At 39.4% G+C, this 23,469-nt stretch overlaps 1 protein-coding gene across 4 annotated transcripts in view; it reads left to right on the top strand.

Moving 5' to 3' along the window:
- phf3 (PHD finger protein 3) overlaps nt 1-23,469 on the top strand; it is a 140,673-nt gene that overhangs the window by 41,959 nt on the left and 75,245 nt on the right. For 3 of the 4 annotated variants that reach the window (XM_048530913.2, XM_048530915.2, XM_048530916.2), the window contains 3 exons: nt 8,811-8,972; nt 13,566-15,792; nt 20,452-20,830. In XM_048530913.2, coding sequence (XP_048386870.2) covers nt 8,811-8,972; nt 13,566-15,792; nt 20,452-20,830 — 2,768 coding nt within the window. The remainder of the gene's footprint in view (nt 1-8,810; nt 8,973-13,565; nt 15,793-20,451; nt 20,831-23,469) is intronic. The other variant, XM_048530914.2, reaches the window with a different exon arrangement.

Raw genomic sequence — 23,469 nt, 5'->3', positions numbered from 1 at the left:
ATCAGAAGCTTTTGGGGTGCTGCTCCTTCTTCAGGTGAAGTGGAGGGAAACACACAGACACAGAATTTGGTGATGGAGAGATAATCGCAAGAAAATTCCAGGTAATTAAAAATATCAGAAGATAGGATGTCTGGGCATGTTGGCTTTGTACTATTGTATCAGGCAACAGGATTCTGTGAGCCTTACTAGCTATGTCGAGGGCATCCAGAAGCCCATTGTACATGGAACCCCCACCTTCATTTGCAATACTGTGGCCTTCTTACGCACAGACCAGGAACATTCCTCATCACATTTGGATGTTTTGGTACTGTACATACATCCCCCACAACGAAGGCATTGCATCAACAGCCTCAGCACTCAACACCAACAACTGCCAATTTCTAGACATCATCCTACAATTCATCTACTTCATTCTTGACCATAACGTCTTTCCCTTCGACAACCAGCTCTTCGTCCAGACACACGGAACAGCTACAGGGACCAGATTTGCATCCCAATATGCCAGTGTTTTCATGCACAAGTTCAGACAAGACTTCTTGGCTATGCAGGACTTCTAACTAAATGCTGTACACCAGATACGTCAACATTTTCTTCCCTGGCAATTACAGTGAGGAATTACTGAAAAGACTACATGACAATATCGACAAGTTTAATCCCACCATCAGACTCATCATGGACTGCTCTTCAGAATCAGTCTCATTCTTGGCATATGCATCTGCATCAAGGATGGGCACCTCCATACTACTTTCTACTGCAAGCCCATGGATAACCTCACGATGCTCCACTTCTCTAGCTTCCACCCTAAACACATAAAAGAAATCATCCCTTATGGATAAGCCATACAGGATCTGTGTAGACAAAGAAGAATGCGACAAACACCTACAGACGCTGAAAGATGCCCTCGTGAGAACAGGATATGATGCCCAACTCTCTGATCACCAGTTCCAACATGCTACAGTGAGAAACCATAGTGAAATCCTTCGAAGACAGACATGGGACATAACTGAGAGTACCCTTTGTCGTCCGGTCCTTCCTTTCGAGTGGAGAAGCTATGCCATGTTCTTCGCAGCTTTCGGTGTCTCCTCAGTGACAAAGAACACCTTGCTGTGGTCGTCCTTATGCCTCCACTTCTCGCCTTCAAACAATCAACAAACCTCAAACATGCCATCATTTGCAGCAAACTAGCCAGTCTTCAAGAGTACACCGACTGCAACACCCCACAATCCTGCCACGGCAATCTCTGCAAGACATGCCAGATCACCAACATGGACACTGCCGTTACACATGGGAACACCATCCACCACGTACACGGTTGGTATCATGTGACTTGGCTAATGTTGCCTATCTCATATGCTGTAGGAAAGGATGCCCCAAAGCATGGTGTTTTGGTGAGACCGTGCAGGTGCCATGAAAATGGATGAATGGACATTGCGCAACAATCATCAGGCAACAATGTTCCTTCCCAGTCGGGGAGCACTTCAGTGGTCACAGGTACTCCGCTTCCGATATTCTTTGGATAAACGTCTTCCAAGGTGGCCCTCGAGGACCACAACAATGCAGAATGGACAAGTTCCGTACTCATGATCTTGGGCCCATGTCGCGCTACATGTGACCTCCACCATACTGTTGTTTTTGTAAAAATCTTCCTTACTATTCTCTTCTAACACCATCACCTTGTTAACTTATGATCTCTTTATCTTAATTTCGTATAGTTTTGGATTATTTGTTACCTTGGTTAGACCCTTGCATGTGACTCATACTTTTTGTGTTATTCTAGCCATTTGGTTTGTCTCTAACACCATCTTTCTTTTGATTTTTTTTTGCCATCATTTCTCTACCTTAATTGGGTCAGACGTCATCGCTTAACTTGCTATACAACTGATGACACTTTTACTCACACCAATTGAACTTTTGATCACCTGCAAAAACTAGATATTCAGCCTGTCAACACTCCACCACACCATTTGCACAATTTTTTGACACTTCTAAGTACTTGGCATTATCTTGTAGTTGTCTCTCCACCTATAAATTCCATGCCTGTCCACTTTCCTCAACTTCACCTGATGAAGGAGCAGTGCTGCAAAAGCTGTGCTTTCAAATAAACCTGTATTGTTAAGTTGGGTAGAGTTCTTGTGGATTAGGAGGCAGCAAGTTAGAATTTGACGTTTATAAAATGCTGGGTTTGTGTGCGTGGGGAAGCATTGCTTAGCCCCGTTAAAAGATTATTTGTTTTTGCTGTGCTTAGATTTAAAAGCGATGTCTATGAGCAGCTTAGAAATTACAAGTATGTGGAGAGTACCTGATTTGAAATCTTTGTATCAATTGGTTGTACAATTAGTCGGCCAAGCAGTAGCTTTGTTGTCTTGGTAACAAAACATACTTTTGAAGTTAGCTAATCAATTTGAACCAGCACTTAGATACCAAAAACCAATTAAGTTTAGATCTGATGGTTTTGACAACATGGGGCCAATCCTATTGTAAGAAATTGATGTGTCATCAAGGGTATAAAAGGAGAGGGCAGTTGGACAAAGATAGGAGAGTTAACTGCCGTCCGCCAAAGTTAACTGGCATCAACTCGAGAGAGAATCTCTGGCAGTCACAGTCTCTCCTAAGCCTCAGAGAAAGCACCATCTGAAGAACAAAGCTACCTGCGGCACAACTAGTTAATATCCTTGACAGAAGAATTGATGGAGAAAATGTTCCTGACAGAGCATTCAATAGAGAAGGCATGGCATTCTGGAAGACACATAACCTGGCTGTAGTTTCAAGAGACTAACTTTAAAAACAAATTTAATGAGTGGGACATATTTATTTGAACGGCATCCATGAGAAACTTGTTTAAAGTTTTGGCAAAGATCCGTAGCATTGGTTGTGGGTGAGGTTGTTGACTTGCTCAGCAAGTTGGCTTGTTCTTGTTCAGATGTTTCATCACCATACTAGGTGACATCATCAGTTGAGCTTCCAATGAGGCGATGTTATTCTACTCTGCTTGGAATTTATACTCTCTGGTCCATTACAGTGAGTAGCATCATTTCTGGTTTTGATCTCTCATAGGAAGTTGGATCCCATATACAAACCCATACAGATGAAAACCAAAAATGACAACTCGCCATAACGTACAGCAATTTTAGCTGCTTGTTGGTTAAATCAAAAGTGGGGAAATAGCTTTCAACATTACTAAAGAGGTTTTGGGGGTTGCACATGCTTGTCAAATTTGCAAGGAAAGTTTAGAAAGACAAAAAAAGGACACTCTTAGAAATAGTAGACAGGCTAGAATTGGGTTCAATGAGGGATAAGAAGGCTGAAATTGTGACCGAGTTAGCGAAACATTTAGGTATATCAGAGAAACAATCAAGTGCAGTGGAGTTAGAAAAAAATAAATTATAAATTAGATAATTGGCCTTATAAAGTAAATTTAAAAGGCGGAAGTTACAGGACAAAGAAAAGGAAAGAGTGTTGAAGTTGGAAAAGATGAAGTTGGAACTTGAGCAAAAAGACTTTTATCTTGTCCTTTTATATCTGTTGTTAGAAGTGATAATGACGAAACTCATTGTGGTTAACAGCCTGGTAGGGACCTTTACAAATATGTCCAAACATTACCAAAATTTGATGAAAAAGAAGTAGAAGCCTTCCTCGTCCCCTGACGCTGCTTGGCCTGCTGTGTTCATCCAGCTGTATACCTTGTTATCTCAGATTCTCCAGCATTTGCAGTTCCTACTATCTCAGAAGCCTTTTTCATTTCCTTTAAGAAATTGGCTAAACAGATGAACTGACCAGAGGCTATATGGGTATTGTTAATTCAGACCAAGTTGGTAGGCAGAGCTAGTGAGGTATTTACTGCACTGTTGGAGGAGCTGTCAGGGGAATATCCAGAAGTAGAATAGGCAATTTTGAGTGCCAATGGATTGGCACCAGAAACACAGACAACAGTTCAGAAATGTAAGAAAGGAACCAGGTCAGACTTGTTTCGAGTCTGATAGAATTAAACAGAGCAACTTCTATGGATGAGTGAGAGCATTAAATATAGAAAAGACATATGCTTTTAATTATTCTGCTGGAGGAGTTTTAAAACTCATTGCCAGAAGTGGTGAGAATTGATGTTGAGGAACAGAAAGTTAAAACAGTGAAAAGATCTACAGAAATGGTGAATGAATAACCATTAGTACGTAAATTGAAGCCGAGCATCCGCTATCAATTTCGTTCCATGAGGGATTGAAGTTGAAGGATTTCCCTCTTTCCCAATGAAAAACAAGAAGTAGGTCACACTAGGAGCAGTTTACCACGTGGAAAAAATAAACCCAAGAGGGTGGAAAAGAGGTGAAAGACTTCCAGGTGCTGTCACTGCAATAAGGTACGACACACAGTCACAGTGATTTGAGAGGCACTGGGGAAGAGGATGTAGTTAACGAGGCTAAACCTGTGGGATTAGTTGAAGCATTGAAGGAAATTCCAGAATTCGTGGAGCTGCAGGAGAGTGCACAACCTAGTGGCGGGCTGGATAGTGAGGTATCGCCGGCTTGTTTCAAAGCCTTCACCTGTGTGGGTAAGGTTTACTCGGGTAGAGCAGGGGGACTAGGTAAAAATTTAAAATATTGAGAGATAGTCAATCTTCACAGTAAGAGATGAAAATATTCACACTCCCTTAGAAATATTGCCTGAGACTGTGGTAAGTTGTGGAATAAATGGAGAGAGAATTAGTGTAAGATAAGGCTGGGAAATGATAGTCGGAGTGATGGAAAAATTGGCTATGCCAGGAGCACTTTGTTTTTGGAAGCAATACAGCTGGATCGCAGATGGGAGCGATGCCCACTGTAGTGGAAAAGCCAAAAGAAAACCAGGGACCTGAGGAGATACAAGAAAAATCCCCTGGAATTTTTCCACGTCTGTGTGGTGACAAGATCCCATCGCCATTATTTAAAATAAGAAGGGAAAACAAAAGAGAAAGATCGAGGAGTTGAGGTCCAGTTAGCTGACACTATTCGAGATGGAAAAAGAAAAACTCAAGCAGCTAAAGGACCTTGCAGGTTTTTAGTTCTGAAAGATTAATGGAATTATAACAAAAAGATGAGATGATGAAGGATTTATAATATAAAGCCTAATTGGAAGAGGAATCTGAATGTATTCCAGAAGTCTGTTACCTTAAGGATAAAATCTTAAAGTGGAAATGGATACTATGGCAGGTTAGTGCAGATAAGAAGTGGGCAGAAGTTCATCAGATTGTGTTGCCAATAGAATACAGACCGGAAGTATTGCGGGTAGCACACACATTACCTGTAGGAGGTCATCTAGGAGTGAAGAAAATTCAGGCTAGGATTCAGAAGTTGAAGTGATGCTCCAAAAAGATGACATAGAGCGGAGTTCACTGATTGTGTTGGTTCCCAATCCTGATGGCGCTGAATGATAATCTGTGCATAATTGGAAAGTCAATGCCATGACCAAATTGGACTCCTATCTGATTCCAAGGCTGGAGGACTCTGGAAAAAATAGGATAAGCCACTTACATCACAAAGTTGAATTTAGTTCGCCGTCACTGGCAAGTACCTCTGTTGGAGAGAGGAAAAGAAATTTATGCTTTCGTAACCCCAGATGGGCCATATGAATTTAAAGTAATGCTCTTTAGAATGCAAAATGCACTAGCCACTGTTCAAAGACTTATGAACGGAGTTATGCAGGATTGACTAATTATGCCATCTACATAAATGATTGAGATTTTTTTAGTCATTCATGGCAAAGCTGTTTGAGAGATTGAGGAAGGCAAAGTTAGTTGTAAACTTGGCAAAAACAGAATTTGCGAAGGTGGAAGTGACATTCTTAGGATTCAAGACCGTCCTTGAAGTGTTACGATTTTTAAGATTGAGCAGATTCTACAGAAAATTTGTACCAAATTTTAGTATCTTGGTGGCACCGCTGATGGATTTGTTTGAAAAAAAAAATTTTGGTGGATAGAAAAGTGCTAGGAGACATTTGAAAATTTAGAAGCAGTGTTAACCACCACACCAGTTTTAGCCACACCGTTTTTTTTTAAAGTCCTTCAAAGTTGCTGTTGACGACTGCAGTGCCTGTGTTGGAGCTGTGTTGTTGCAGGAGGATGGTTGTGGAATTGAAAGGCTAATTAGTTATTTTTCAAAAAATACTTAATATCCACCAGGAAAAAATCGAACCAGTTGAAAAGGCGTTGTTGAGTTTGGTAATACCCTTAAAATATTTTAATATGTATATTTTATACAGTGCATCAGATGGCTGTGTATACTGATCTCAATCCTTTGACATTTCTGGAAAGATTTAAGGGCAAGATCATCAGACTGTTTTGCTGGAATCTCATGTTATAAGCATTTAATTGACAGATTCTGGATGTTGCAGGTCATGGAAATACTGTCACGGATGCCATCAGCTCTCGAATCGCTAGGTCTCGCGGTCTCCTAAGCCTTAGAGAAATCACCATCTAAAAACGATGGTACCCGTGCCACAACTAGTTAATATTCCTGACACCAAGAATTAATGAAAAAAGCGTTCCTGACAGAACATTTGACGGAGAAGGCACAGAGCATTCTGGAAAACATGCAATTAGCTGTAAATTTGAGACTAATTTCCATGTTTTTATTTATTATATATAAGTAGGACTTGTACTTATTGGAACAACATACCATTAAAATCTTGTTTTATTCAGGAGTAGTCGGTTGTTAGAAGGGATTTATTTGATTTGTTAATAGTTTAGTTTGTTCACTGTTGGAGTTACATAAATAAATTGTTACTTGTTGAATGTAAAGTGGTTTTATTTTGTTTAACCATACAGTTGGTGAAAGGCAGGTTGCGCTACTTTTGGCACTCCTTTTACAGATTCTGCACCAAGGTGCTCCTTTTTTGGTATTTCAGTTTTAAGTTCCACCTTATGGGGGGAGCAGTGGTTTCAACCTCTACCTTATAACACTCGTTGGATATAACCTGGTGTTGTGTGACACCTGACTTTGTCCACCCAGTCCAACACTGGCACCTCCACATCGAGGAAGGAGGAAGTAAACAACCCACGCACACACCAGACTTTTTGTTATCACATGTTCTGCTACTATACACAGTCTATTGTTAGCCACTACAGTCGCCATTAATAGCTATTTACCCTCTAGCCAGAGAGTTATCCACTCCTTTATCTACCCAATTGCTGTTCTCTCTCTTTGGGCTCTATACCCACCTGCCATTTACTTCTCACCCACCCTATCTTCTGCATACGAAGGAACATTTTCCAAGCTACCATCAGTTTGGATTTCTCTCCACAGATGCTGCCAGACTGAGCTTTTCTGCAATTTCTGTTAACATTTTTCATCTTTGTCATAAAATTCTGGCAAGAAATATACACTTTTCCAATAAGTCTCTTGTGGCCTTACCCAGGAAATTAGAAGTGCATTCCTTCATGTCATATTTATAATCCATTTATTGTCTCCATGGCTTGTTCTTCATCACATTTAGCATAGCCATTGTCGTTGAAACTGAGGAGGTAAGGACTAAGGGGAATGTGCTGTACCTTAATTCCTGAATGTTATAATTGAAAATGTTTGCACATTTACTGGTGTATCTATGTGCAGCTGTATTGTAGCGCTTTTGCTTCCAGACTGAATGCATATTACAATGCCCCAGCAATGTGACCTGAGTCAGAAAATGCTATCCTAGTGACTTGTGTAGAATTTAGTACCTTTCCGACCTCAACCTTCCTCGTACCTATTCTTGCTATCAAACAGTAATGGAAATGTGGCAAAGATATTGATGATAATTGTTTAAATCCAGTGACGTTGTACATTGAACCAAGCCCAAATAGTCTATTGGTGAAATGGGGCTAGAGTCATAGAATTCAGAAGATGTCCTTTGGCCCACTAAGTCTGCATTGATATCAAGAAATGGTTGAAGGCAGTAGAGATTCGATTATTGATGGAGGCTTGAAGATAGATTGAAACAGGCTATAAAGTGTAATTCAGGCCCTATTTTAATACCACACATCACTTATACTTTCATTTGAAAATATGATTAAATGATCAAAATGGTGATACACTTCATCCTAGTCCGTGAGGTATAGGTGCCAAGACTCCCTGTGGATAACAGAATCTCACAAACTGCTTTTCTATAATGCTCCCATGTATCGTAAAAGACCACACAATCAGATGGGGTCATCCAATTTGAAAAGAAGTATCTGGATTGACCTGGCAAGCATGTGGATTCGCATGTATCATATTAGTGGATAACAAGGTTGAAGTGTATTGGAAGCAGTAGAATTAGTGCCCACATCTTTGCAATGCATGCTGAGGAGCTGGGACTTCTAAAGCATTCTTGGCATTGGTGATAGGAGGATGTAACAAGTGAGGAATTTCATGTGTGCAGCTGTTACAGATGTTAATTGGAACTTATAATGGTAAATTTGACAAGAGTCTTAGTGATCTTTACTTTATAGATAGGCATTGCTTACAGATATAATGTTTCAATAGATATCAGTAATTACCTCCCTTTTTAAAAATAGGTATTTGCAACAATTCATTAGACTGCAACATTTAAAAGAGGTAAACTGTGGCATTTCAGAATTTTTAACTGGCATTCCTCCCTCGATGAGGTAGTAGGATGTTTTGTGTAACCTATATAATGTTCTTCTGTGTTTTATCTTGTGCAGTAAGTGCTGAATAGTTGATACGAATTGATGCTTTTTTGTCAGTCATTAAACCCCTATTATTAATTGTAAATTCAGTCTACTGAAAGATTAGATTTTGAAAGTCTTATATCCTGTATTTCAGTAAATATCACATGAGATTTTCTCCTATTTTTTATTTTTCCAGTTGCTGAACTTGAATTCACTGATGAAAGCAATATAAAGGAAAGTGACCTTGATACAATGGAGGAAGAAGATTTGTCAGAATTATCTAACAGAAAAAGTAAGGGTAAATCTCAAAAATCAGCTGTGCAGTTGACTCGCAAATCTCCCCGTTTGTTGGCCCAGGGTAAGAAGCCATAAAGTATTTTTCTGGGTTGACTAACCTTTTCATTTAAATCGTTTTTGGGAGTTTATTTTTAAGCTAAGTGCAACATTTGTAAAAGTTTCAGTCTAGATAAATGTCCATAATTGTATATTGAACACACTTGTTATATTTTTGCGTTTAGAATTATGCATGTGAAAATCTAAAATAAAAAGAGAATTCTGGAAATTTTCAGGTCACGCAGCAGAATTAATTTTTCAGATTGATGGACAATTGCTCATGCTCCATCTTCTAGAACTTGCTTAAATTTCTTTTTATGTCTTCAACATTTTTTAAAAACTCTTCTCACCAACGTTGCATCAATAATTTTTCTTTCTCTGTACTAGGAGATGTTTGGAGATGATTTTATATAGAGTATTTCTGCAAAGAGGCTTGTTTCTGGCTTACTTGAGCCTTAACGATAATCTGTTTGTTTTTAATATTCACTTGTGGGGTGTAGACATTTAATGCCTATTCCTAGTTGGCTTTGACAGGGTGGTAGTGCGTTGCCTCCTTGAACCACTGCAGTTAGACACAATGCCGTTAGGGAGGGATTTTCATGCTTTTGACCAAGCGATAGTGAAGAAATGGCAATATATTTCCAAGTTGGAATGATGCGTGGCTAGATGGGTACTTGCAGATGATGTTTCCATGTATCTGCCTCCTTCCTTCGAGATAGAAGAAGCTGTGACTTTGGATGGTGCTATCTAAGGACCTGTAATGAATTTCTGCAGGGTCTTGCTGATATTGCACATTACTACTGCTGAGCATTGTTGTGGAGTGACTATATGTTGGTAGATATAGTGCTAGTCAAATGGGCTACTTTTACCCTGGATGGTGTTACTGTAGTTGCTGTACATGGTGAGTCCAGTTTAATTTCCAGTCTTTGTTAACCCCAGGATGTTGTTAGGTGCAGTTGGTATTGGTAATGCCATTGAATATCAATGGGCAGTGGTTAACTGTCTCTTACTGGAGATGGTCATTGCCTGACATTTGTATGGCATGAATGTTGCTTGTCACTTTTCAGCCTAAGCCTCAATATTGTCCAGATGCAGTTTTAGTATCAGAGGAGTTGTGAATAATGCTAAATGTTGTGCATTACCAGAAAACAGGCCTGCTTCTGACCTTATGATGGAGGGATGTTCATTTGAAGCAGCTGAAGATTGTTGGACCTAGGACACTATCTTGAGATGACCAATCTCTAAAACTCTCAACAATCTTCCTGGGTATAACTCCAACCATTGGATAGTTTCCCCTGATTTCCATTGACTCCAGTTTTGCTAGGGCTCTTTGACATTGTAGTTGATCAACTGCGACCTTGATATCAGGGTCAGTCACACACCTCCTGCTGAGAATTCAGCTCTTTAATTCACCTTTGAATCAAGGCTGTAATGAGGTCAAGAGCTGAGTGACTCTGTCAAAATCCAAACTAGGGATTGCAGAGCAGGTTACTTCTGAGTAGGTGCTGCTTCATAACACTGTTGACAGCACTTCTGCTACTGATCAAAATTAGACTGAAGGGGTGATAATTTGCCAGATGGGATTTGTTCTTTTTTTGCGTAGAAGACAAGTAAGGGCAATTTTCTACGTCAGGTAGAGGCCATTATTGTAGCTGTGCTGGAATAGCTTGACTAAGTGTGTGGTAAGCCCTGGAGCACATGTCTTCAGTACTATCACCACGATATTGTCAGGGCCCATAGCCTTTGCTGTATCCAGTGGCTCCAGCCATTTCTTGATACCATTTGGAATGAATCAAACTGGCTAAAGACTGGCAGCTGTGATCCTGGGGTCCTCTGAAGAAAGCCAAGATGGATCATCCTGTTGGCACTTATGGTTGACGATTGTTGCTAATGCTTCAGCCTTATCTTTTGCACTGATATTGCTGGGCTTTCTTGTCACTTGAGGATGGGTCAATTATTGAACCACCTCCAGAGAGTTGTCTACTTGTCCACCACTGTCCGCACTTGGTTGTGACAGGACTGTAGAGTTTGGTCCTGATCCATTGATTGTGGGGTCTTTTAACTCTATCACTTGCTGCTTATGTTATTTGGCATGCATGTGTCCTGTCTGTAGCTTCATCAGGTTGACACTTCATTTTTAGGTATCCCTGCTACTGCTCCTTGCATGCCCATCTGCACTTCTTCAGTAAACCACGATTGATTTTCCCCTGGCTTGATGGTTAGGGTGGAGTTGAGGGGGGGATATGTTAGGTCATGAGTTTGCAGAATCTGATTGTGTGTGATTCTGCTGTTGTAGATGACTCTTAGCACCTGACGACAAATTCGCAATCTTGAGTTGACGGATCTGTTTAAAGTCTGTCCCATTTATTATGGGAATAGTACCATACAACAAGATCTAAAGTATTGCTAATGTGAAGTTGGGACTCTGTCTCCACAAGGTGTGTGGTGGTCCCTTTTAGTAATACTTTGATGGACAGGTGCATCTGTGACAGGCAGATTTGTGAGAATAAGGCCAAGTATGCTTTTCCCTTTGGTTTCTTCACCACTCGTCACCAGGCCCTTACGTTTAGCAATGTACTTTGGAACTTGACTAGCTTGATTAGTGGAACTGCTGCCAAGCCATTCTTGGTAGTGGACATTGAAATCCCCTGTCCAGAGTATACTCTGCTTTTTTTTTGGCTGAAGCCAATGGTTCCTGCAAGTAAAAATCAAAATGGAGGAGCACAGAGTCATCATCTGAGATGGAACAATATGTAGTGATCACACGGTTTCCTTGACCAAGTTGACTTGGTTCTATGAGACATATTCAGTGATGCTGATGGTAGTGTCTGGGACATTAACTGAGTCCTACCTTACAGATAGTGTGACTGTCAGGCTGTTGTTTGACTAGTCTGTGAGGCAGCTGTCCCAATTTTGTCACTATCCCCCAGGATTCTCCTTGGTCGATAGGGCTGTTTTTGTTAATTTTTTTTCTGTTGCTGCTGTTAGTGCCTGGTGGTCAATCTTTGTTGAGACTTTGTAGTGATTGTTACAATGGAATGGCTTACTGGGAAAATGAGTCAACCACATTGCTGTGAGCCTGAAGTCGCATGTAGGCTAGATGCGGGAGAGATGGTAGATTTCCTTCTGAAGGAGATTAGTGAGCCAGATTAGTTTTTTCATGGTCACCAGACTCCAGATGGTTATTGAATTCAAATTCCATCTTCTGCCATAGTAGGATTCAAACCCAAGTCTCCAGAGCATTACTTGAATTGTTGGATTAATAATCTGATGGTAATACCACTAAGCCATCACCTCCCCTTTAAAGCAGTGGAATGTGACTAAACATCAAGTCAAGCCAGGTTTTAGGCAATAGAATTTCAAAATTTAAAAGCCACCTCTTAACTTTGGGGACAATGAATTTACTAAAAACTTAGTTATTTCCTTAGTTCTTGAAGACTATCGTTGCTGAAGCTGAACGTGTTTTTGTCTAGCATCCAGATGCCTACTTTTAGTTGCCTTGCTAGAAATGAGAATCCCAGCCAATCCTCCTTCCTGCTTGTAATATAAGAGCTTTAAAGTCATTGCAACATTTCTGTCTGCTGGCATCAACTAATTATGTTCACAATGATTATCAAAATTTTGAGTCCCTTAATACTGTGCAGCTCTTCTATTCAGTGTATGAACTTGGCTTATTGGGAAAATCCACAAATGCAAACGTGTATGTTAGAAAAATATTAAATTCATTTTTGTGGTACTGTTAAACAATTAATTTGACTGATATTAAGCACTTCAGTGTCTCTTTTATACTTGAGGGTTTACAATAAAACTCTGGTTATTTTAAAGCTCAAAATTTTCAAGATTGAGTTTAAAGTAGCTTGTATAGTCATAGAGATCAGTTGACTTACAGACCAAAAAAAGTCTTTTCATAATGGCAAAATGTGGAGCTTCCAATTCTGTTGTGAATCATAGAATCCCTACAGGGTGGAAACAGGCCTTTTGGCCCAACAAGTCCACAACGAACCTCAGAGCATCGCACCCAGACCCATCCCCCGGTAACCCACCTAATCTACACCTCCCTGCATACTATGGGCAATTTAACATGGCCATTCAACCTAACCTGCACATCTTTTGGACAGTGGGAGGAAACTAGACCACCCAGAGGAAACCCATGCAGACACAGGGAGAACGGGAGAACGTGCAAACTCCACACAGTCGCCCAAGGCTGGAATCAGACCCAGGTCCCTTGCGCTGTGAGGCAGCAGTGCTAACCACAGTGCCACCCAGCCACCCTTTTGGAACTGCTTTTCTTTGAGAGGAATAAATCTAATTTCAACTAGTTGATTTAATTGAAAATGTAATTTAAGATTTCTTGAGCAAATTCATAAGTTCTGAAGTAAAATATCATAACATTTAATTTCATAATATCTTGAGACAGTCTTTAAATAAAGTTTGTTCATTATGTCTATTTATCCAGTTATCAACTGACTTCCAGTACTGTAAGAGTAAATTTTTAAAAAAATTATAGGAACTTCACATTTGTAACATTTTGGAACACCTGTGCTAGGTATTTTAAACTGAAATGCAAGGGTTTTAAATGGTCAAATTTATGACTAATGCTTCTTCCTTTCTTTTAAAGAACCAATTCGAAGTCTGCGCAACAGTACCTTAGCCAAGCGACCCAATCCAGCAAACGTATCTCTTACAAAAAGGAAAGAGCAGGTAAAACATGTCTCTGCTGACATAGGTTCACCAAAGCTGCCAGATCGGCATGAAAAACAAAGCCCGCAAAAGCTTGGAGGGAAAAGTAAACTACAGCAGCAGAGTATACCAGCAAGTCCACAAAGTACTGCAGAAATTCCTTGTGATACTGTACAGTCTGAACCTGCAAATTCAAACAACCCTGAACTGAGATTGGAAACTTGCGTTACACCCAAAAATACACATGAAGTATTTTGTGGAAACAATAACTATAATGTAGTAGAATCATTGGGACAGAAAGCAACTGAGACTGCATCAGAGCCACAGTGCTCTAGAGTGCCATCAATTGCTTTAGGGACAGAAAAAAACCTTCCTGATGAAATAACAGAGAATACAAACGATAACAGTTGTGCAGATGCACGGCCAGTTGCATCAGTCAGCCAATATCCAGTTGAGCCTGTTATGGAGTCTCAGCCCTCTGCAGAATTGTTATCTGAAACTGCTCAACAGTTTGCGGTAGAGAACGATGATGTACAAAAACTCATGGACTGTGAAGATAGACAAGCAACAGTCAGAGGCCACAGTCCAGTTAAATCTGTACTGGAATTGCACTGCTCTACAGAATCATTAATTGGTGCACATACAGATTTGCCTGAAGATGCTGTTGGAATGGATACTGACCTTCACAAAAATATATATGCATTCCCTCATGGAAATGTCAGTGCTGTTGGAGAGGAGTTAAAAATGATTGTAAAGGAAGGACACAGTGCAGAAATGAATGAGGGAGTAGAAATTGTGGACAATAATGTTATTACTGAACACACAGATAAGCCAGTTGAGTGGGATTCAGTTGTACCAAACACCGAAACTACACCATCTACAAACAAGTTGGAAGACTTTATGTCAGTGCAAGAAGAAAATGTACAACGGACTGTGGATGAAAAATTACAGATATCCTCTGAATTAAATGCTTCTGTAAATTACATAGAAGCAAAAGAAGACCTTAACTTGCAGTCAAGTAAGGGAAACACACGTAATAATGCTAGCATTCTTATAAATGAGAACATTTCAGATACTTTAGAATTAATTGAAGGCACTGGGAATATGGAGGCAACTAGGTTTGAGGTGGCTGTTTTGCCAAAGCCTGAAACTGTGGCACAAGTGGACAGATTTGAAGTAGCAGGACCTGTCTCTTCAAAAACAATTGCCAGCAATATCAGTGAATCTGAAAAAGGCAATGGCTCTTCTCATCACGTGGCATGTAAGAAGCAGACTAATGTAACTGAGCAGGATAATTCAACCGAGCAGCCTCTGGGCCCTAATAAGGAAGAAATGCCGGACCGTTTTAAACATAAAGACCACAAGGAAATTATTCCTGAAAAGCAGGTTGATGCTATGGAATTCAAGAACCAGACTTCAAAACATGAGAAGTCAGCATTGAATCCTCAGCATAAGCTTGCACAAGATCCAAAACCGGAGCAGAGTGAAAACAGTTTTCACTCAAATAGGAAAAAAGCTAAGTTGGATATTCAGCCCTCTGAAACACTTAAACAATTCAAGTCTCACAGTTTGACATTAGCCAGTAAACGGAAAGCGGTTGACCAAGATGAGCATCATCACAGGACTGCTAAGTGCTTGAAAACACAGGTTACACAAGTTGCTAAATTGAAAATGGACCAAGAACAAGAGCAAAAGTCAACAGCCAAAATGCAGACACCAAATAAGATAGTATCGATGCCTCTGGCAGGGCATAAGTCAAAGAAAACAATTCCAGCATCTAAGCATAATTCTCATTTGACTTTGAAACTGAATGAGTTTCCACCAAAGCTGGTGACTCGGTCTGGCCACAAACCTATCCCTTCAACAGCTAGAATAGTTTCCCAACAGTTAGACAGGGAAAAAGACAAGGGAAAGATTGTGGAGCATTCTAATGAAGATGATAAAGAAAAATTGAAAGTTAAGAAAAATGAGAAGAGTATTCTTCCACGGCAGAGGAGAAGTAGCAAAAGTTTTTCATTGGATGAACCACCATTGTTTATCCCAGATAATTTACCTGTGGTAAAAAAGGATGAAACTGATGCAGACCATTCCACCTCTGTTCCTACTTCCGATTTGTGGGACCCCAAAAAACTATGTGGATTTTGTAGGAAACCACATCACAGTAGGTGAGCTTCTATATAACCAAATCCCTGTACAAGTTCTCTGAGAGATCATTTTCTTGGCTCTTAATACAAGCTGTGAAGGGAAAGAAATTATATTGGCAATTAAGATACTCTGTCAAGTTTGTTGACAATTAATGTGACCACTTTTTAAAGCTTTAATTTTGTGAGCTTTAAACATACAATGGTAGAATGGAGTGGTAAATTTAAATCACTGAGAGCAGAGAGCATAATAAGACTGTAGTAAACAGGAACAGGTGTAGGCTGTTTGGCCCTCGGGCCAGTTCCGCCACTCAGTCGGATCATGGCTGATCCAACGTTGATCATGTCCAATTTCTTGCATTTCTTCCGTAACCCTTGATTCCTGTACTGATGGAGAAATTATCTATATTGGCCTTAAATATACACATGGACTTTGCCTGACAGTTCTCTGGGGCAAGGAGTTTCAAAGAATCTCAACCCACTGAGAAGAGAGAGTCTTCCTCATCTCAGTCTTAATTTAGTGCCATTTTGTTGTGAGACTATGCCCTCAGATCCTAAGCTTTCCCTTGTAAGGAAACATCCTCTCAGCATTTAGCCTGTAATGCCCCTTAAGAATCCTCTATGGTTTTGGGTGGCATTGTGGTTCAGTAGTTGGCACTGCTGTCTCACAGCATTAAGGACCCAGGTTCAGTTCTAGCGTGGGGCAACTGTCTGTGGAGTTTGTTCATTCTGCCCATGTCTGCGTGGGTTTTGTTCGGGTGCTCCAGTTTCTTCCCATGGTCCAGAAATGTGCAGGTGAGGTGGATTGACCATGCTAAACAGCCCTTAGTGTCTGTGGATATGCATATTAGATGGATTAGCCATGGGAAATGCAGGGTTACAGAGGTAGGATAAGAGTGTGGGTCTGGATGGCATGCTGTTTGGAGATTCAGTGTGGACTTAATGGGCTGAATGGCCTGCTTCCACACTGTAGGGCTTCAATGATTCTGTGATTTTGATGAAATTGCCTTTTATTCTTTAAAACTCCAGTGATTAGAGTGCCAACCCATTAGCCTTTGCTCATGAGACAATCCCTCCATTTTGCAGATCATGGGAATGAACCTTATCTGAACTATTTCCAATGAAATGATATATTTCCTTAAGTAAGAGGACTAGACTGCTCACAGTTTTCCAGATATGGTCTCCAGCACCTTGTACAGTTAGAGTATGACTTCTCAATTTTTGTACTCCAACCTACTTGTCTAAGGGCCAGTGTTCCATTAGTCTTCCTGATTACTTGCTGCACTCTGTGCTAGCTTTGTGTTTTGTGCACAAACATCATGAAGTCCGTTTGTGTTGCAGTTTTTCTGCACTTATATAATATTCTGTTCTCATGTTCTCCCTTCCAAAATGAACAACTTTGTTTTCCTTACTTACCAACTTTTCCCCCCATACTTGCTTAACCTATCAATACCTCTCTCTACAAATTACATCCATCTTGCAATTTGTCCTTACATGTTTTTGTTTTCATAGATCATAGAATTCCTACAGTGTGGAAACAGGCCCTTCAGCCCAATAAATCTACACCGATCCTCAGAACAATCCACCCAGACCCACTCCCCTATAACCCACCTAACCCATCCTTGAACACCAGTGGGAAATTTAGCATGGCCAATTCACCTAGTCTGCATGTATTTTAACTGTTGGAGGAAATCTGAACACTGGAGGAAACCCACGCACACATGGGGAGAATGTACAAATTCCCCACAGACAGTCGCCAGAGGGTGGAATTGAGTTCCTGGCACTGTGAGGCAGCAATGTTAATTGCTGAGCTACCATGTTTTCTTTATACATTCGTTGGATGATGGTGTTGTTGGCTAGGCTAGCATTTATAACCCATTCCATTTTTCTAAAGAAGGGTCCAGACCTGAAGATCACTATACCTGAACAGCAGAAAATTTGCGTTATCCACGTAACATCTCCTACTCACCAATCATGTTACAGACAATTTGTGTTAACAAAACATGCATTGTAGCAGAACTACCTGTAGTTAATACCATACTGTTGTGCATTCTGATTTATTGGTAATTCCCCCAAAATTTCTTGTGATAATCTTAAGTTATTTGCTATTATACAACAATCCTCTGGAGAATCCTCTTCTGTTCCAGCTATTCTGAGGTAAATTCCTTTCAGTTCCCATCACTTTGACAGTGCATATCGTATTTCCTTGTTTTGACTACCTTTTAACACATTCATGCTAATCTGATGTTGCTTTGTCACTACTATCGGTTGAAGACCATTGTAGATTTTTCCCACTAGTTTCAAGGTGAGCATTCTGCTACCTTTTGTGCCCTTGTGAACAAAATTCAAACTGATTAATAAAATGTGAGGCTGGATGAACACAGCAGGTCCAGCCTCACATTTTATTATCTTGGATTCTCCAGCATCTGCAGTTCCCATTATCACTCTCAAACTGATTGATTAAGCCTCATCTGCATTCCACACTACACTTTGCTTTGACAATTATATACTCTGCTTTGAGTTGAGGTTTATCTAACACTGTTTTTCAGCTGTCTTTGTAAACTGTAAACCACACAAAGCTGAAGCTGCAATAGAGTCTTTTTAAAAAAAATCTGAACTTTATTGAAACTGGAGAAGCATCCTTAGCTTCACCTGTCTGCATTATGATATGGCATGCTCTTGGCAGTTTTTGAACTTGGAATAATTATCCTTAGTTTACAGTTTCTTCTTTGATCTGAAGAATTAAGTGGCTTGTACACCCTTTTGGACTTCAGTACATGTTTTTAAACTAGCTCAGTGTTTAATTTTCAAAACACAAACATCTCCCTCAGAATGCCCTTATTGCTGGAATTGTGGAAACCTAACAGGAAATAGATAATCATGACAGGTGTATCCTATGTGCAATATACATCAAAGTAATTCTTAGATTTATTGGAATACAAAAATTATTGAAATCCTATAGTACTGTATTCCTGCCTACATCATCATTTTTGTTTTTTAATGTCAAGTTTGGTCTACTTTCTGCCTTCTGTTTCTTTGGGTCTGGAGTGACCAAATAGAAAATTAGTTGAGCTGTTGAAGTTTGACTGCAGCTTTTTTCAAAAAAAAGCAGCTGAGCATTTGGTCTGCTGTGCTTACTCCTTTTGCAGTGACCTTTCACAGCCAATTGACTTCCTCATGCTCCTACAGTCAACCAGAAATCTAATATTTCACCATCTTGCCAGACACGAAAGACAATTATTTCCCTTGCTAGATAAGTTGAACAGAAAGAGCTGTAATTGCCCAATAAACTAAAGATAGCTAAAGTAACAAATTTAAAAAACTGCAAATTATCAGAATGTAGAATGTTTTTGTTGCAAGTAATCATACTAAAAGAGAAAATGCTCGAAATGAACACATTGATTCACTTCTCCCTAGTGTTGTATAGATGCCAGTGTTTCAGGCATAGAGTTTCAACAGAACTAGAAATATGCAGGTGAACGTTTTAATAGAAATGACTACTACTTTTATGGTTGGCTGTTACATGCTAGTTTCTCATGTTCGCAAAATCTGAATATGGAATGTTCAGCAAACCCCAAATGATGTACTTCCATTCCTTATTCGAAATTACTTGCAACATCCAAACTCACCCCAGCGTAGCATCCAGGTTACTGTGTAATTTATTGGATATGTTTAAGATTATTAAAGGTTCGGACAGGATCAGTAAACACATTCTATTTCCAGTAATTGGCATATCTGGAATGCAGTGTCATGCCTGCAAAATAAATGCAAGAAATATAAGAGTGAGACAAAGATTTTTTTTACACAGAACTGAGGGGCTGAGAGATTTCTATCTGGGGTTAGTGGTTGAGGCAGAAGCTGTGTCATCAGTTTGAGTCAGTTGAATTGGTGCAGGAAGAAAAAGGAATGTGGGTCAAGTTGGATAAAAATGTTTGGGACTGCAGAATTGAAACTATGCTTTTCAAAAAATAAACACAACCTGAGACTGCTTGGTTTGAATGACTGGCTAAATTCGTGTTGTAACGTGTGTATTTTCTATGTACATCTCTTTCAAGTGAACAAGAAATAAGGAGGAGCCAACTTGCTTTTCATTTTGAGAAGCCAACTTGACTTATTAGTAGTACTGTTGATTTCTGACGCAGAAGGCTGTGGATTCAGAGTTTCGCTCTGCTAACATAAAGCACAACTAGATTACTATGTATCAGTTGGAAGTGCTATGTTACGAAAGAGATGGTAGAACAAGGTTTGGTCTCCTGAGGCAAAAGATTCAATGTTCTATCTTGAAAACGAGCATGGAGGTTCTGACTGCACTCCTTGTTAATATTTACCCTTCATTCAACATCACAAACAGATGATTTATATATTGAATTCTGTTGGGACCTTGCTGTGTGTTTTTTACTGTAACCGTAGCAACATTTCAGAAGTGCTTCACAGTCTGTTTGAGATTTCAGAGCTGCATGAGATTTTGAAAGGCGCTATATGAATGCAAGTTTTTTACTTCAAAGTGCAGTAAACAACTTTGACCAGGGAATGTAGGTTAGTGAAAATTAATATCAGAAAAGGTGCTTCTGTTACCATGTACTAGTTAAAAATCCAAGCAGCAAAATGTTTATATTTTTGAGAAGTATTTCTAAACAATTTTTCATCCTTCATTCAATTGACCTAGATTTTGTTTGCATTCAGATTTATGGTAGGTTGCGGAAGGTGTGATGATTGGTTTCATGGCGAGTGTGTTGGATTGACACTTGTCCAAGCACAGCAACTGGAGAAAGAGGATAAAGAATTTATTTGTTTCAAATGTTGTGCTGTGGAAGAGAAAAATGCTCCATCAGTTAATCATAGTTACACAGTAAAACATCAGTGTGTGCAAAACGACATGGAGAAAGCCAAGCTTGAACTAACCCATGAGCACACGATCCATTTAAAAAATGAAAAGATGAGTAATTCAGATGAAATAAATACTACTGCAGCTGATATTACTGGTGTAAAATCAAAAAGAGAAATTATAGAAAAGACCGAGCAATTGCTGAATAAGAAGCACAAGGACAAAATGTTAAAAAAGGTAAGATGTGTTTTCTGTTTGTGTATCATATATCCATTTTAAGCTCATCGGTTGCAAATTTTAATGTTTTTTTTGTATTAAAAATCATGCTTTAGGCTCCAACTTCAAAGTTCATCAGTCAGACACTGCTTCAAAAATTGCTCTAAATTTGATTTTAAAAATAACGCTGTGAGCTATGCTCCCTTAAAGACTTGAATTTCTTGGTCTCGCAGTCAGCAATTGGATTTTCTATTCAGGTGAAAAGTACAGAGAAGAATTCTTACCTTTCATAACAAGTAGAAATTACAGGTTGTGGTCATACCTTGTGACTTAGTTATAGCTTGTGTTTCCTACAAGATTTTTAAGTTATTTTGATTTTATGAAATCTTCATTCGACATTAAACGTTATCTTGTTTATTAGCTTATCACATTGTACTTGACTGTACATGTCACTTTATTTCAGCACTGGAATGTTGCAGATATTGTCCGCAGCAACAATCAACTTTTATGTGAACAATGTTGTGATGAACTTTACTATTTCACTAGACACTTTGCAGCCACTTAATGGTTAGGATCAAGGATTACAGACATAGTATTGTTTATGTATTGCAGCCATAATAATGGCAATGGTATCCATGCTGCTTTTACATAACTATGCAAAGCTCTTACAAATGAAACTTGTACATTTTACACTTTTACAAAAGGTTTCATTTGATCATGAACCATCAATTTTCTACATTTGAGTGGCCAGAGAACAGCTGGAGTATGATCTTTGGTACCATCAGAACAGTTGTTAACATTAAATTTGAAATTTGATCTTAATGGCTGGCTTTGGATTCAGGTGCAACTGAACTCAGAGGAGCTGGACAAGCTATTTGAATAGTATACTAAGAGCTAGAATGAATTTGATCTACAGGCCTTGACTTTAACTACATTTCTCATTATGATTGCTAATTTATACAGATCTGTTAGATGTAGTATCTTGAACTGTAGAAACAAGTCACAGATGTCCCCAAACTGAGAGACAAGTGGTATTCCATTTAGAGGTGATTTAATCTTCAAAATGTATCTAACCCTGAGTTGGTCTGTGACTAATTTCCAGAAAAAAAAGCGATTTGCAATTCGTTTGTACATTCTGATAAACTACCCAGTGCAAGTTTCCCAACATTCAAGCTATGCAACTTTTTATTGCTTTAGTTATAAATTAGATTGTTCAGCTTGATAGTGTGCTCACTTTGCAGAAGGATTTGGGGAGGCACATTTGTGGAAAAGGGAGAAGCCTTAGTGAACTTGTGTTATTGCGCAAATGCTGTTCTTTGGTAGTCAGTTACTGTTCAGCCTAAGCATAAGGTGGTTATGTTAAGCCTTTGAATGTGAGCACTATGTATAACCTACTCAGCGCTCTCACTGTTTTAAGCTATAATACTTGCTGTCAGCTAGAAGCATTTTTGGAAAGGGAGAATGGAGGTCAGATTTCAGTATTGAGGTATTACAGAAATCTCACGTTAGCATTCAGATTCTGGCTGTAGCCTGCTCAACCTTACTCCTTTTTGTTTTTAAATCATGAGGAAGTTTAGCAAATATGTTCTTAGATTTAGTATAAAAAGCAGTTATGTAATTCAATTTATACTTCAGAGCTGAGCACTGGATGGCTCATGTCACAGACTAGCTATATCAAGGCCTTGTGTGTCTTGTAAGATAGTGTTTAATATAGCTGTGTCCAGAGAAGAAAAGTTTTCATTTATATCTTGGCCATTATCTACGTTCTGTGATATCTTGTATTAATTAGCTACTTCTTTTGCTTACAAATCACTATTACATTTTAGCATTGGCTGTAAAGTTGCACTTTGGAGCATCCTGAAAACATGAAAGGTTTTTATAAGCTTTGAACAGCATCAGGAATTAAAATCAATATTAGACCTGTGTTTGGAAGTAGATCTGTGTCAGGCTTCTTGAATGCTGGCACAGTGCTCATCTTGGCAAGTGGAGAGCATTGGATCATATTCATAACTTTTGTGCTTTATAGATGATGGATAGGTTTGGGGAGTTACAACACAGTGCCCAGCCTCTATCTGAATACCATGGTCTTTCATGTACATCTCCACTTCTGTTTTGATAGAGGGAACATTATTTGAGCAACTGAACATGGATAGGGTTGAAATATTGGCCTTCAGCAGCCTCAAAACCATCTTCCTTTATTTTTGATATAATTCCAGCCAGTGGGATTTGGGTTCATTATGCAGCCCTATGTCAAATTATGCCAGCTAATTAATGACATTCACCTCAGGAATTCAGTTCTTTTCTCCACGGTTTGTCCCAGGCTGCTCTTGGTTAAATTACCATAAGTCGTTTCTCACCAGTGAGAAAATACTTCTATGGTCTGGTAAGACTATGTTGGCTTGACTTTACTTGAATGAGGCCTGGCGGTTGGTAGGCCTTGCAACACAAATTGAGCATCAACAGACCATTATTGGTGAGTATGAACCTTAACAGTGCATTCCATCACTTTTGACAGTGAACCACTGCTGGCAAAAGTTGGTCAGGTTACTTTATCCTTCTCTTCATAGAGAATATATAGCCAATTTAATACACTGCTGAGTAACGATGGTGGAACAGCTTGGAAAGAGGCAAGGTTGGTTCTGGAGCTCGAGTTCAGTGCT

The sequence above is a fragment of the Stegostoma tigrinum genome, chromosome 4, assembly GCF_030684315.1.
Source record: "Stegostoma tigrinum isolate sSteTig4 chromosome 4, sSteTig4.hap1, whole genome shotgun sequence".
Classification (NCBI taxonomy): Eukaryota; Metazoa; Chordata; class Chondrichthyes; order Orectolobiformes; family Stegostomatidae; genus Stegostoma; species Stegostoma tigrinum.
This window is presented reverse-complemented; position numbering and strand designations above follow the sequence as displayed.